Raw genomic sequence first — 15,070 nt, forward strand, 5'->3', positions numbered from 1 at the left:
TTTGTAATGTTGTGCGGAATTCGACCTGAAATATTTTGACCCTCCTGCATGGAGGTGTGCTTGGAGATGTTCGGAGATACCGTGGGGGTAAATACCGCATGTGGTAACATCTCCACAACCTCCAACAACCTCTAACCTCCACCGCCCATATATAAGACGTCATCCTTTGAACATTTGGACCCAGTCCCAAAGATTGGCCTACTCATCATCTATATTTGAAATCTCTATCTCCTGCAATCACGATGTCCTCTCTTACCTACATCAACGAAGAAGGTGCTGGTCAAAAGCACAGCGATCTATGCCACTACTCCCAAGCGGTCGTGCTTGGAAATATCGTCAAATGTGCCGGCCAAGGAGGGTGGACCGAGACTGGTGATTTGGACGCCAACAACATTAATGGCCAAGTTGATCTCGCCTTTGCGAACGTGGACAAAGTTCTCCGGGCGACGGGGCTACGCGGATGGGAAGATGTCTATTCGATTCGCTCGTACCACGTCGATATTGATTCCTCGTTCGATTACTGTGTGCAAAAGTTGAAGGACCGCATTCCTAACCATCGTCCTATTTGGACTTCTCTTGCTGTCCCTCGATTGGCGTTTCCGGCGATGAAGATTGAGATTGAGGTCGAGGCCATCAAACATGAATGAAAATTCAAAACTATACTTTGGAGTCTTTAGGTGTATCTAAACAAAAGCTATGTCTAAGACGAATAAAGACTGGAACGAAAGACCACTGTTGATTACCCTGGTCAGGCCTTGAATCACCTCCACGTACTGTTTCATTTACCCCGAGTATCGTAGAAAGGTCTACTAGTAGTTCAAATATCCCTAGGCTATGTAATATAAACCCCGCACGTAATATGCAAAAAGAAAATAAACGGTTTTACATCCTTCGCGTTGTCCATGGTACCTGAAAGTCCTTTGGGTGGAGGTATGTTCATGTTGGTCTGAATAAGTCAATCACCTCCAACAGCCACCTCCACACTTGTTCGGAGACTTCATTTTCTTCTTAGCGACCAGACCTAACAAATCATGCTAGAATTAATAATGAATCAGAAGTTTTGTATAAGACGACTGGTATACTGGATCCTCTTAGTCTTCCTCGAGGCCTGCATCGTTTTCTTGTCTAACTCTGATATCAGCTTAACGAAATGCATCTTCAATGGCTACGCGACAGCATCGTCGGGCAGGTTTTGAGTCAATTTTGCACGCCTTCTTGGTTGAAGTATAAAGAAGAGGATCTTCAATGGCAACCAGACTGTGCATTTCACGATGAGAAGACAATACTAGTCGAATGGTACCCCGAGCATGACGAAGAAAACCCCCGCAACTGGTCACAACTGAAAAAGGCCTTTGTCCTCTTTGTTATCGGTATTTATAGCTTTGTGGTTTATATGGCCGCGCCAATTTACACCCCGAGCGTGAATGCATTCATTGAAGAATTCTCCGTGAACAACGCAGAGGCATCCCTTGGCCTTGCTCTTTATGTGTACGTCAAACGACTCGATTCCTTAATCATTTGTTGATATTACATGCTGATCCAGGGACAGTTTGGGATACGGTACAGGCCCTCTCTTCTTCAGCCCTCTGAGCGAAATCCCTCGCATTGGACGAAGCCTTCCATATGCCATCTCCTTTTTCCTCTTCTGCATTGTCAGTATTCCTACAGCACTGGCATCCAGCGCAATTGGATTTTACTTCCTGCGTTTCCTCCAAGGATTTTTCGGAAGTCCTTGCTTGGCCACAGGAGGCGCCTCAATCGCAGACGTCTACTCACCTGACGTGCTTCCACACGCGATGACAACATGGGTATTCTGCGTTTTCTGCGCTCCGGCCATTGGTGTAGTAGTATCTGGTTTCGCGATTCCCGTGCTTGGCTGGCGGTTCTCAATGTGGGAGATTTTGATAGCCGCTGGTCCCATTCTTGTCCTGCTCTTGTTGTTGCCTGAGACCAGCCCCGCCACTATCCTTCATCGGCGGGCTCGGCGTTTGGAGAAGATGGGGACCAAGAGACCTTATAGCTACCAGACTGCTGCGGATATCACGCAAGCAGGCATATCTTTCTACTCGGTTGTACAAGAGTCGCTGCTTATTCCCTCGAAGATCACATTCCTTGACCCGGCAATCCTGTTTTTGAATTGTTACACATCTCTGACATACGGCATTTACTATTCATTCTTTGAAGCTTTCCCAATTGTCTACCAGGGGATCTACGGGTTTAGTCTGGGAGAGATGGGGTTAGCTTTCTTGGCTATTGTTGTCGGAACGATCATATCATTCGCAGTTTATAACCTCTACATTTACAAGATCTTCACACCCAAGTCAAGAGGACTTCGCAAGCCTGAAGGCGTCTTAGTCCCTGCCCTCATTGCATGCTTCGGTCCATCTATTGGCCTGCTGCTTTTTGGCTGGGCTGCAAACCCGAACGTCCACTGGATCGTACCGACAATAGGAATCGTCATCTACCCAGCGTCGGTGTTCATCTTGATGCAATGTGTCTTCCTCTACATCCCCGCATGCTACCCGCAATACGCAGCCAGCGTTTTTGCCGCCACTGATTTCACTCGAAGTGCTTTTGCGTGTGGCGCTGTCGTGTTTTCGAGACCACTCTATGAAAATCTAGGGGTTGGCCCTGGATGCAGCCTGTTGGCGGGTCTGACTATTGGATGTGTGATTGGAATTTATTCGCTCTATCACTGCGGAGAGGCCTTGCGACTCAGGTCAAAATTTGTACCGAAATGCTGACTATGTGAATACATCGGAGCAAAAGAAGGGTGTGTTCATTGGCCTTCTGCCAAAGAACTGGTGAACATTCGCTCGCAAATATTAGCATATGTATCCAGACCCTCTCCAATTACCCTCAATATCGCCCACTGGTCGTTTCCTTTTATCAATGTAGCCCATAACTTTATAACGGCGAAACCCAAGTAGGCACAATTAGATGGTAATGTGGGCCTAGACCAAAGGTCTTCATCGTCTGATGTCCTTCCCTCTTCAACAATATCCTCTATCCAGCTAATAAGGCGGCTCTCATGTTCTAATCATATCAGCCTATTGCTAACTCTTGGGGGAGGGAATACATATACCATCAAGAGGCCGGGTTTTCTGACAGCCCGATATACAGAACAGCCATTTGCTGAGGAAGATTGCAAATTCCAAACCACACAGTGAATGTTGAATACTCCACACAAATGCATGGCTGCGAGAGACAAAACTGACGCCCAACTTGACCGGTATGCTCAGAGCATGTGTCGCATGCAATATTGCGGGAAGCAAATGAGGCCCACTAGGGAGACGGGGCATTTGGCGTAGTCTCTCGGCAATTTCCTGTGGGTCCCGACTTCCAAGGATCTTATATGAACCTATATTGAATGCTAGTCGAACATATGCAACTCCGAGCAATGCCGTTGAGGTGAAGGTGACAGGCCCGTTGGGATTTCGAGGGTCAAGACTTGATTGGGGGGCTCGTTGCCACTGAGACGTCCATGCGTGAAGAGCCTTCCTGTGGAAGAACAAGGTTTAGTATCTGGGCTCATTGAAAATACATTGATGGCTTCTTACCTAGAAGATTCCTTCTGGTGATTGAGCAGGGTATGATCATCGTCGGTGTATGGGTTAAATGCCCGCTGAACAAGCATGATTCTTTGGATCAGAGCATGTAAAAGAATATAGTTTGCTAAAGGAGATGGAACCGGTTGTGAGTTAAGTAGATGCGGTTCGTGTGAGCCGTTCAACAGGTGAGAGAGAGCTTCTTGAAAAAGCATTTGCTGCGCATTGTCTGATTTGTGCACCACGGACCATTTCTCTTTGTTTGGAGCGATCCACTCGAAACAGGTGCTTGGAAGACGGAGATGAACTTCGTCACTTAGTATCACTGGCGGAGTAGCGAACGCTATACTGTGTAGATTAAGAAGAGCAAAAGAGAACAGCTTGACTCTTCTGTCTGATTCTTGCTGTACCCAGGAGTACCAGTCTAATCCCGGTTGTAAGGATTCTTCCGTCTCATTGAGCTGGCACTCTCTTACACATCTGGAGAGAAAACTTTGAAGGTTGAATGCATCTCGTATGATGTCCGGCTCACTTTGCCAAGTTGCAAATGCAATCAGATAGAGAGCACATCGTGCCTCGCGCATCAATTGTCTGTATGGCAAGCTTTCGAACCCCGAGCTTTGTGTTTTGGGAGATGTTGCCTGTCGAGCACTGGATGGAACATTGTTGTTCAATTCTATCCTTTCTCTTTCCTGTGAGTTTTGTTGCAAAGTATCCTTTGCCGCATAAAAAAGAATAACTGCTTTCCGATGTTCATGCCGATACTGCGCGCCAAGCGCAGCCATGGCCAAAATTATTTCCGGCTCACAGTCCTCTGCTTTGAATGTTGGGATATGGACGACTGGTATATGAGGATAGAAGCCATCAAAGAATCCATTTACAAATCTTGTAAGTGAGTGACAGGATGGAAAAAGGGGTTTGTGCATCGCCGTCTGAGATCGACCAAGAGCTCGAAGAAGGCGATTGCGGTGGTCATCAGTGATTCTCACAATGGGTAGAGTTAACACTCCAAACTCGGCTAGTTTAGTACCATCAGTAATCAGGTAGGTAAATAGAAATTTGGCGCAAGGAGATTTACCAACTGATTCTCGTTCAATAGGAAGTCGGCTCAGGGACTGGTCTTGATCCGACTGCGAAGAGGGCCGCTCTTGCGACATATTTCCAGTAGACCCCGTAAAGACAGGATTTAGGTTTGATTCTCCCGCAACGATTTGAACAATACTAGGCTCGGAAGGCAGAGCCCATTCAGTGCTGAGTCCCATATTATGGCTGAACGATTCCAAGTCCTGCAATACCAAGAGATCCTGGGCATTAAACAGCGAGCCTCCTAACCTAGTTAGAAGATTCTTTCCGCAAATTCAAGTGAAGTAGATGGGATGCCATGTACCTTCAAATTGAAGATCGGGAAGTGGTTCCTGCCGATGAATCGTTCCAGCCGACACATCCGCACCTTGAAGCTCAGGAAGTTCCCAAAAGGATGTGCTGGGGTGATGTGTCGTAACGGCATTATTTCCCTGTGGTTGGTGACTTTGACTGTCATCGGTAGTCACAGGCGATGGCTCTTGCAATGATGGGGTTATTGAAGAATGGCCAATGTCCTCATGACGCTTTAGGAGATCGCGCCGGCCAAAAGAAGCACCACATGAACACTTGTATGGCTTTTCGTTTGTATCTGGAACGCCTTAGTCTCTAGATGTGAGGATTGTCTTTCAGATGTCTGGACATACGAATCCGAATGTGCCGTTGGAGATGTTCGTGGCGGCGAAAATGACGCTTACAGTGAGGGCAGGTTCTGGGTTTCCTCTTTGGCGTGCAGTCTGGTGTCACGGTATCTGATGGGGAATTCATCTTTATATAGATATAGTTCCTTATCCCTGAATGGCAATATGTGTAATGGAGAAAACTGGGGTGGAGTTCAAAAGTAACTACAGGTAGGTACGGACCGGACAGAATTATTAAGCGTCAACAGATATTTTCTTTCTCTGCATTCGAGACTCGGGATTTCGATAGAAAATTGATCTATAGTATATTTGCAGTCATAATACGCTATACTTCTTAATGGCAGTTGTTGATATTCTGCTCAAAAGTAGCCCTTCTTGGGGGACCCCCAAAATGCCAAGACTATAGGTGGAAAACGAGTCACGCACGTGATCCGAGGACCATCCGACAGCACGTGACAATGTCAAATATCCGATATAATCACGTGCGCTATCTCGTTCGGACGGCAGCCCGTCAGGGAGGCTAATCCAAATGGGTCAGGCTGAGGGCGCCATACCTGGAAGGGAAGGGGAAAGGCGGAGGTACGCAAGGGACGCCAGATGGTGCGATTAGGGGCCGATGATGGTCGAAGCGATTCAGCTCCATAAGACATAAGATATTAGCACGTGCATTCCCATTCGCCGAGAGCGCTCCTGGGAGTTCGGTGCCAGAGGAATTCTGGGTCGAAATTAAACAAGGCACTTTGTGCACTCACTCAGCCAGGTTCTCACATGTCTTGGAAGTTCAACCAACGCTGCTCAGGCGGATTCAGATTTCCTTGGGTATCAAATTATCTCTATCCAATATGTTGTGTATCCACATCGCTATTAAAATATATACGCAAAGAAAACGGGCCAGCGCTTGGTGCCAAAATTGATAGGTGCGTCTGAGCGCAAACCCTTGAGCCAATGGGCTGTAGGGTCCAATAATACCAAAAGTATGGTTTTATTCAACCTTGCGCACTTGGGTCACAGGCGCACGATATACTCGGCGGCCGTGAACAATGTACAAAGCAATTGCAAAGATGACAACGGCTCCGAAGACAAGGATAGACCAATTCATATCCACCAGGGTCGGGTGATTGGCGGTTGGGAAGAAGGTGAAGATGATGGCGAAGCAAAGCCAAGCCAACGAGAAGACATTAACTGGTAACCCGAAAATACCGAGCGAAAAGCGCGAAGGCGGGATACCACCCGGTTGAAATCGGACCCGGATGACGGCAGCAATCGGCAAGATGTAAGTGGTAAAGAGTGCCGCGATCATCACAGATGCGACAGCATTGAAAGCGGCAGTAGATCCAATGTTGATCAAGCTCAGCAGCACGGTAATAATAGTCGATACCAACACAGAGCAGATGGGGATCTGGGTGCGTCGGTTAACGTGAGCCAGTTGCTTAGAAAAAGGCAAAGCATCATCGCGGGCAAAAGCAAAGGTCTGACGGGAGACGGTCGCAAGAATACCGATAGCGCTGCAGACTTCCATCACAAGAATGATAGCAGCCACAGCATTAGTGGCAGCCGCGGAGCCGGTGGCATGATTAACTGCCGGGAGGAAGGAGAATCCACTCGCCGGGGCGAGCACATCCTGTATGTCTCCCATCTTATACAGCAAGGTGATTAGCATGATGAAACCGAGACTGCCGTTGATCAAAGCGGTCGAAACCATACACCAGGGGACCACCAAGGCAGCATTCTGGACCTCCTCGGCTAATAAAAGTTAGCTATCATGGCAAACGAGAGATACGGCGTTTGACTTACACATATGTGTAGCAGCATCAGGGCCTGTCCAGGAGAAGATCGGAGTCAGCTGGCCCACCAGACACGCGAGGCCCATGCTCGGCCATTCGCCAGAGTTTGTGAACTCCTTCCAGACAGCATCCCCAGAGGCCTTTCCCGGAGACATGGCCCACATCAGGACAACGACAACAACGAAACCGAAGAGGTGAAGGGCGAGGATGAGGCCCTCCAGGGGAGGGAGAATCTTGTAGCCCCAGGTATTCACCAAAGTTCCGACGGCAGCGATAGCGATGGTCAGCAGTGTGCCATGCCAGCGCTCAAAGCCATACACCCAACCGGAGGGGTCTGAGTAGTTGAAGACCAGTAGTCCTTGAATCAGAGTACCGCAAAGGTAGCAAATACTAGCAAAAGCAGCTTGCCAGCCTAGCACCGAGAGCCAACCTAGAACCGGATTAGCGCTGAGGATCGTCGGATTGGAATTCAAGGTGTCGGCTAACCGGTGAGATAGCTCAGGAATCGTTGACATCTCGGCCAGGCAAATTCACTGACCCAGTGGTACTGTCCACCCGATGTTGGGGAGCTGGCTAGTCAATCTCCGTGGGCAATATGCAGGTCGAATGAGACTCACATAGAGGCGATCTCGGCCATGGAGATCACTGCAGAGAAAAATCCAACGAACGAGCCAATATATACATAGACCATACCGGCTCGGCCACCATCGGTCAGGCCGTAGGTACTCGTGCTGCGCCATTCTCCGTTATTCCCAGTGTTCCCTTGTAATATCGCGCTTGTAAACTCACAGCAGAATTGACTCCCATGTCGCCATCAACGTCGTCGTGAAACCTAAGATCGAATAAAAACGAAAGTTTCTCTATCGTCGATCAGTATTAAGGCCCGGTTCCAGGAAATGCGCAACCCACCTTGAACTGCTGGGTCTTTCCGAGGCGCTGCATGTCCCAATCATCCTGGTCGGTCGCGTCGATGCCGACGTCGTGGGACATCATATTCTTGTCCATGGCTCTGTTCATGACGCGGGGATATGATGAGAGAGAGAAAAACGCGATCAGACCAAGGCTCTGCCCTGGGGAAAGGCCATAATCAAGGGGGAAGGGAGAAAGGGAAAGCCCGAAAAGTGGATCCAAAGAAGAAGTTTATTTGGTCGAGGGCGTCGGCCAGCTGCGACGCACCTGCAGGTACCTTTGTCGGCTTTATATTAATAACTTATGACAGGGACACTTGCATTGGACAATCTTAATTCCCTGGATAATTTTTCTCCGTCATGTACAACATACAACATAAGTTGTAGGATGGAGTTCAACATAATTGGAGTGAATGGAGTGAATGGAGTAAATGGAGTTCAAAAGGTATGCTCGACTATGATTGGACCCTCCCGGTTACTAACTTTCTAGGCGGGATCGAACTTTCCGGTTTCTTCAGCGCACAAGCCGCTAGAGCCAACGCCATATTGAATATTGGAAGATTGGAATATTGAAAATGTCTCATATTTTATGATTTCAAATCCAAAGGCCTCTGTGCACGTCCTTGTACGTGGAGTACTAATCGTGACAAGCCCACCAACACACTACCCGTAGTTGGTGGGCTTGTCACGATTAGTAGTACTTTTAAGGATCACAATATTGTATGTTGTATTCCTTTTTGGACGCACTCATATGTATTCAATATCCACAAATATTTAATAGTCCAAACATATTGCAAGGTTTGCATTATTAATAAAGGATTCAATAGTACTCCGTCCGGAGAATGAAACTACAACATAAGACATAAAAGAATACTACATCGTACCTTTTACTCCGTACTCCGTACCTCGTGCTAATATATTGTTAGCCGGCCCTTCCGGGCGAAATATGTTTCAGTTGATTATCCTTCCAATGTTCCTCAACTTCTTCCTGTCCCCTCATATAATATCCGTACAGATAGTCTTTAAGCTTTCCTTTAGACTTTTATACAATTCTACCTAGGTAGGTAGATATAAAGCAGTGAGACGACACTTCATTATAACTAACCATTATTCCGACCCATGGTCAGGGGCTGTTTTCTTTTGGCGTTTTCTCGATTTTCTCGATCGCGTCCACGGGTGGCTTGCCAAGTATTATCCGTAACTAATGAACATCAGGAAACACTAGGCCGATAGCATGTTACATATTCTTAAGCCAATGTGCCATGCAAGTTAGCGGATTATGCTCATTTCTGTGCCCATAATTATCCGGAAGATGTACTTGTCAATTTTTGATATAATATGGAGATGAGACCACATATATATTCAACAATAAGACACTCCGTACTACATACTAGTCACCATATCTTCCACTACTAAGAAGTGAAGGATCTCGGCCCTACAGATTATAGGAATTTCCAAGCCATTCTTATTCCAACGTTCAAACTGCCAAGCGCCCAGCATCTGCTGAAATACATTGTTGTACCCACATGACCATCGAGTGACGAACACTCCGCAATGTCTTGGCGCCAAAATACGCAGAACCGAATACGAAAAGTTACATGTTCTTTCTTTTTCCCTTCAAATGTTGTGTGTTGTATGTTCTCACCTCGAATTCACCTTTTTCATATCCCATTGTCTTAGGACTTGGGAACTAAACTGAATGGAGACATCAAGGCCGATCTCCGAAGTTCCTGTGAAAAGGAGAGGAGTAAGAGATCAGCATAAAAAGGAAAAAGAAAAACGATAGATGTTTGAATCATAGAGTACATTGCTGATGAATCTTTTCCTTATGTGCAATATACAGAGTACAACACACTATAATATCTTATAGGAAACATTGAATTCTTTTATCCGGTCCCAAGATTGAAAGATCGAGCCGGACCGCCACAAATTAGCGCCACAAACCTCGGGAATACTTTGATGACGACGCGCGGGGCTGATGGCGTTGCCGTTCCCTTCGTGGAGATCTTGCAGCGAAATTCTCACTGGATGACGGACGGGACTCCATCCAGCCACGAGGGAATTACCGCCGCGTTACCCTCTCGGCAAATGTTCTCGTCGCTCGTTGGCGCAGACGCGCAATTCTCGAAGGGATTTTGACCCACGTGGAGCTTGGCAGACCATGATATTCCTATGGAAATCTGCCATCTACCGAATCAACGTTCGCGTACACGCTCAGTTCCACTGTCCGTGTCGCCAAGACCAAGTGGTTCCTGCCGATAAGAAGTGGTTTTCGGGATAGACGGCGGGGAATCGACGTTAAAAGGAGGATGTGAAATAAAACCATGCCGTCGCAGCCCCTGGCTCCGAGGCAAAAGGCTCACACTGTCTCTCTCTGCTCGAATCCCTTGTTTCGTCCGCGATGCGGTAATGTTCCTGCGGACTTCTTCTGGCGTGGTACGCCTGAGCTCCTGGCTTCGCAATGGTCGTCTGCACACCCGCTTTCTCTTCCGATGGATTGCTCTGATTCTCGCCGCCATCGGGGGTCTCATTGTATTCTATCTGTTTGCTGTCCCGCAACTTCTCAAATTCCGGTTCCGCGCCGGTTTAAGCTGGTATGATCTAGGAGTTCAAGGGTTCGGTCCAGACCGAAATTACATCTCCTTCGATCAGGAGTCACCTGTTGTCGAAATCACCCCGCCTGGCGCAAAATGCGATCCCCGATACACGTTCCTTGCGCCTCGAGGCGATTCAACTGCGCACCCGGGTCCGATGATCCTGAACCCGGCTGGTGAACTTGTGTGGACAAAATGGAACGGGGGTACGACACAAGACTTCAAAGTGCAGCGGTACAAGGGTGAGGACTACCTCACTTATTGGCAAGGAGACACAGCCGACGGCTATGGAAGAGGATCATGGTACATGGTAAGTCGTACACGGAGCTACCTCACCACGATTCCGGTTCTCTAATTTGCATTGTCCAATCACAGCTTGATTCAACCTACACCCAGAAGTATGTGGTGTCTCCAATCGGCGTATATGACGGTGATCTGCATGACTTCCAAATCACATCCAACGATACCGCAATTTTGATGATCTATGACCCTATCCTGATGGATTTGAGTTCCATCGGCGGCCCGGAGCTAGGATGGTTTTACGATGGAATGTTCCAGGAAATCAACCTCGAAACCGGAGAACTGTTATTCCAGTGGCGCGTATCCGACTTTTACCACCCGAGTGATAGTTATCATCCGATTGAAGATAGCGGCCAGACACGGACCTCGGGGTACGACCACTCGCACATCAACAGCGTGGACAAGGATGATCAGGGCCGGTACTTAATTTCAATGCGCCATCTCCATACTGTTGCATGCATTGATGGCACCACTGGTGATGTCCTCTGGTCACTAGGAGGGAAACGGAACAACTTTGCTGATGCCTCGGATGGAGCCGCCACCAACTTCTCATGGCAGCATGACGCTCGCTGGCAAGGACCCAACCGTCTCAGCTTGTTCGACAACGCAGCTTACAATAACAACAACCTCTCCGCGGTGAGCCGTGGGATGATCGTTGACCTTAATATGGAAGCGCGGCAGGCAACGTTAGCGCAATCTTTTGACCATCCACATGACATCATGGCCCTTTCTCAAGGGAATGTGCAAGTACTAGACACAGGCAACGTGCTCGTGGGCTGGGGTCACTCTGCAGCCTTCACCGAGTTCTCTGCAGAGGGCGATATTGTATGCAATGTGCACTTTGGTGCCTCTGCTTTCTTCACATTTGGCCGTGTCGTCTCCTACCGAGTGTTCAAGTTCGACTGGGTTGGTAATCCTCTGACAATACCCGACACTGCGATCACACCAGAGAGTGTGTTCATTAGTTGGAACGGTGCTACCGAGGTAGCGGAATGGCGCGTTGAGGCGTGGGACGGTGAAGACGTTAGAAATATGACCTTCACGGCTGTCGACCAGATCCCCCGCACCGGTTTCGAAACTGAAATCCCACTGACCTCCGAAGTTGATTCATTCTTCCGCGTGCGTGCAATCGACTCCAACGGAGAGAGTCTCGGTGTGACGGGACTACTCCAGCGACTACCAGCGTTATCGGGGGGCTCTCCTCATATAAGCCTATGGGCCCTCTGGTCCATTTTGTTTGTGGTACTTGTCGGCCTTCTCTGTGGTGTTTATTTTGCTATCCACCGTCGACTTCGCCAGGGCTTCAGCTCCAGTGGCCCTTATCAATTGGTGTCGCACAAAGATGAAAACGAGGGTGATGAAGAACATGATCGTCTACCATTATAGCACGCAGGCGTCCCATATACCCCTTTTGCATGTACATAACTCGATCTGCATATTCGATCTGCATATGTCTAGGAATGGATTCATCTTTGTTTCCTCATTCCCCTTTCCCATCCTTGGTTAGTATAAGTTCTTGTCGAGAATGTACTCACAACATTCCATCGCAGCCACTTCACAGTCTGTTCATGGTTGTTCATTGATGTTGACCTCGTGTCTGATATTAATCACTCGGCAATTGACACTGGTAATTTTCGGAGAATTCATAGCGCTGACCGCTAGTTATTGTGGATTGAAAGTGGTGCTACATGGACAAACAGCTACTCGAGAAAGCGATAGTTTAAAGACCCAGATAGGACATCTCCATCAATGACCACATTACCTAAAATCGAACGCAGCGCAAGCCATTGAAAAAGCGAAATGACCGCGCGCAATTTATCAGGGTGTTTTAAGAGTCTCAAGACGCGAATTGCGCGAGCCAGGTCGAATGAGCTTTAAATGAAGAGGGGAAGTCCATTCGGTCAACTTGATAGAACCAGCTCAGTTCGCTTCAATCAGACAGCGGTGCCCCTTTGGTGCCATCAAGAGGAAGGATTGCATTTCCATGTCCTTTTCGGTCATGTCTTCTTTGTTGGATCGTTGAGCATTTGGAAATTTTCGGAAAAAGAGGGCTGATCCTAGGCGAAGTTCCATGCGGGCCAGGTGCACTCCGATGCAGACTACATATTATCCATTGTGTAAGCCGGCCAGCTTTCCAAGATTCCAATGTTATCAGGTTATGTATTTCTAGACTTACTGCGCGAGCCACCCCCGAATGGAATGGAAATATCCTTCATTTCCTTGGTCGGGTTCTCCCATCTCTCGGGTTTGAACCTGCATTCTGTTAGTATTATTCTTCGTGCGGCGGATTTTCTTCTTACGTGTCTGGGTCCGGAAAGACTGTCGGGTCCCGGTGTAGACTATAAGACTGAGTCGACACTGTCGCTCCGCTCGGAAGGAAGTATCCTTTGAAACTGGCCCCTCCCGATGGTACAGCACGAGGGAGCCCAAAAGGAACAGCCGTGTGAAGACGAAGGGTCTCGCTGATGACCATGTTAAGGTAAGGCAAACTCCGAAGGTCGTTGTCATGGATTGGCTCAGACAACGCTGCCACCTCGGCGACCAGCTTGTCTCGAATTTGCTTGTTTCCACAGACAGCGTAGGTAAGGTAGGTCAAAGTAACAGCAGTGGTATCACTTCCTGCAACGATGTACCCTTGAGCCTCATTCTTGATCTCTTCAGGAGTAAGGCCACCCTTCTCGGTGTCAAACAATTTGGTAAACAGCGTCTTCTTCGGGTTGGAGGGATTTTCGGTGATCATTTTATTGTATCGGTCGATGGACTGGCTCGTATATGAGGCCATTCGCTTCCCGGTTTCTACGGTGCGCTTGAAGACTGGCAAAGGCAGATATTTGCCAAAGTAGACCAGCTTAGGGAATGTTGTTCGAATCGGTTGGAGGCTTGCGATCCGTTCCAGATCTAAGGTGTATTGGGATTTCTGCGGTGTAGTGTTAGAAAGATTTTGGAGCCTTTCCTGTTTGTTTATCACCTTGCCAGCTTCGAGCATGCGGAACGATTCTCCAAAGCTAAGTTCCCCGATAATGTCGGTCGCCATGAACAGCCACCATTTAAACACGTCGGTGGCGCCACGGTCCTGTATCTCTTCTGCCATTCTTGAGATCGTCATTTTCACCCGGCCTGTTATCAAATCTTCATGCTGATGCAGTGATGTGTCGGAGATCGGCGATGCCAGTAGACGGCGACGGTTAGAATGGAAATGCGGGTCAGTGGTCGAGAAGACGTTTTCCATGCCGTTTGGTAGGAGCGTTCGATACCAGGGGGACTTGAGAAAGCGCGAGTTAGTCTTGTGTATTTCCTTCACGGCATCGACGTCGCAAATATCGACTCTATTAGGCCCGGTTCGGACGATTGGACCTTGATATTGCGCATGTCAGCACTCTATATTCCCAGGCTTGGAATGATCGAACGCCCATTCCATGGATTTTGTCCTCGAATCATTTTCTTACCGTATTTCTCATGCAGATCGTGAACATAGTACGGGACCCTCCCGGCCAACCAATATCGTATATAAACAAGATCGGTCCAGTTAGAGATCGCCGGGCCTGGAAGCCGTGCGAGCGGACTAGAGAGACGTTCATAAATGAAGTGCTACACTGCAGTCAGCTTTAAGAGCGAAAAAGTTCTCTGATACGTAGCAACTTACGAGACCCCATACTCCAAGAAAGCAACATAAAATTGCAAGAAGATGGCTGACAGACTCCATGGTCGTGGTTTGTCAGAAATTTCACATGAGTCTGCCTCTTCTCATTGACAGGTCCACATGGTATTTATATTTGACAATGTAATCGTGTGAGATGGCCTAAACTACCCTGTTACACGCATAGTGAAATCATTCCGGTGCTTCATTGCCCGAAGTCCGACAAATGTCGGAGCACGGGGGGCATTCGGCGCTTGTTCCAAGAGGCACCAAAGCAAGTGATCGGCATTAGGAACGACTATTTACAACTACTTCATATAACTAGTAACTTCTCCGCTGTCTGGCAGCTTCAAACTAAGTCATTGCTTTCAGAAACGATTGTATCGATTCGACCAGTGTCGTGTGAAGAATTGAGGAATTTCCACTTGTCAGCAGATGCCATGACATGTTCTAGATTAGGCGCACATCAGAAGGGGTTTGCCTCAAGGATGTCATTAATTGCTAAATCAATAGTACTTCCAGGTATACTACCGGGCCCTCCGTAGCCTCTAACAAGTAAAATCGCGCATGTAGGGTGT

The 15,070-nt window shown here is 48.0% G+C and overlaps 6 protein-coding genes across 6 annotated transcripts; 3 read left to right on the plus strand and 3 right to left on the minus strand.

Annotated features, from left to right (window-relative positions):
- Positions 1-242: 242 nt before the first annotated feature.
- On the plus strand, positions 243-647 carry N7525_010587 (uncharacterized protein; the record flags this gene model as incomplete). The annotated part of the gene is made up of 1 exon (XM_002561424.1): positions 243-647. One exon carries the CDS (start codon positions 243-245, stop codon positions 645-647), a length of 405 nt encoding a protein of 134 aa, XP_002561470.1.
- A 503-nt stretch (positions 648-1,150) lies between these two features.
- On the plus strand, positions 1,151-2,744 carry N7525_010588 (MFS transporter; the record flags this gene model as incomplete). The annotated part of the gene is made up of 2 exons (XM_002561423.2): positions 1,151-1,488; positions 1,550-2,744. The coding sequence occupies 2 exons, from the start codon at positions 1,151-1,153 to the stop codon at positions 2,742-2,744; spliced, it is 1,533 nt and encodes a 510-aa protein (XP_002561469.2).
- A 35-nt stretch (positions 2,745-2,779) lies between these two features.
- Positions 2,780-5,396, minus strand: N7525_010589 (C2H2-type zinc finger protein; the record flags this gene model as incomplete). Its single annotated transcript, XM_061215144.1, has 5 exons — positions 2,780-3,036; positions 3,086-3,501; positions 3,561-4,875; positions 4,936-5,220; positions 5,276-5,396. 5 exons carry the CDS (start codon positions 5,394-5,396, stop codon positions 2,780-2,782), a joined length of 2,394 nt encoding a protein of 797 aa, XP_061067656.1.
- An 855-nt stretch (positions 5,397-6,251) lies between these two features.
- N7525_010590 (uncharacterized protein) lies at positions 6,252-8,070 on the minus strand (the record flags this gene model as incomplete). Its single annotated transcript, XM_002561421.1, has 6 exons — positions 6,252-7,012; positions 7,064-7,483; positions 7,540-7,622; positions 7,671-7,784; positions 7,843-7,913; positions 7,963-8,070. 6 exons carry the CDS (start codon positions 8,068-8,070, stop codon positions 6,252-6,254), a joined length of 1,557 nt encoding a protein of 518 aa, XP_002561467.1.
- A 2,300-nt stretch (positions 8,071-10,370) lies between these two features.
- Positions 10,371-12,241, plus strand: N7525_010591 (arylsulfotransferase family protein; the record flags this gene model as incomplete). Its single annotated transcript, XM_002561419.1, has 2 exons — positions 10,371-10,865; positions 10,931-12,241. 2 exons carry the CDS (start codon positions 10,371-10,373, stop codon positions 12,239-12,241), a joined length of 1,806 nt encoding a protein of 601 aa, XP_002561465.1.
- Positions 12,242-12,775: 534 nt separating this feature from the next.
- Positions 12,776-14,558, minus strand: N7525_010592 (cytochrome P450; the record flags this gene model as incomplete). Its single annotated transcript, XM_061215145.1, has 5 exons — positions 12,776-12,954; positions 13,032-13,108; positions 13,156-14,209; positions 14,302-14,443; positions 14,499-14,558. 5 exons carry the CDS (start codon positions 14,556-14,558, stop codon positions 12,776-12,778), a joined length of 1,512 nt encoding a protein of 503 aa, XP_061067657.1.
- Positions 14,559-15,070: the final 512 nt, after the last annotated feature.

Source organism: Penicillium rubens (assembly GCF_028828025.1).
Source record: "Penicillium rubens strain IBT 27055 chromosome Unknown utg000004l_segment0_segment0, whole genome shotgun sequence".
NCBI classification, from domain to species: Eukaryota; Fungi; Ascomycota; class Eurotiomycetes; order Eurotiales; family Aspergillaceae; genus Penicillium; species Penicillium rubens.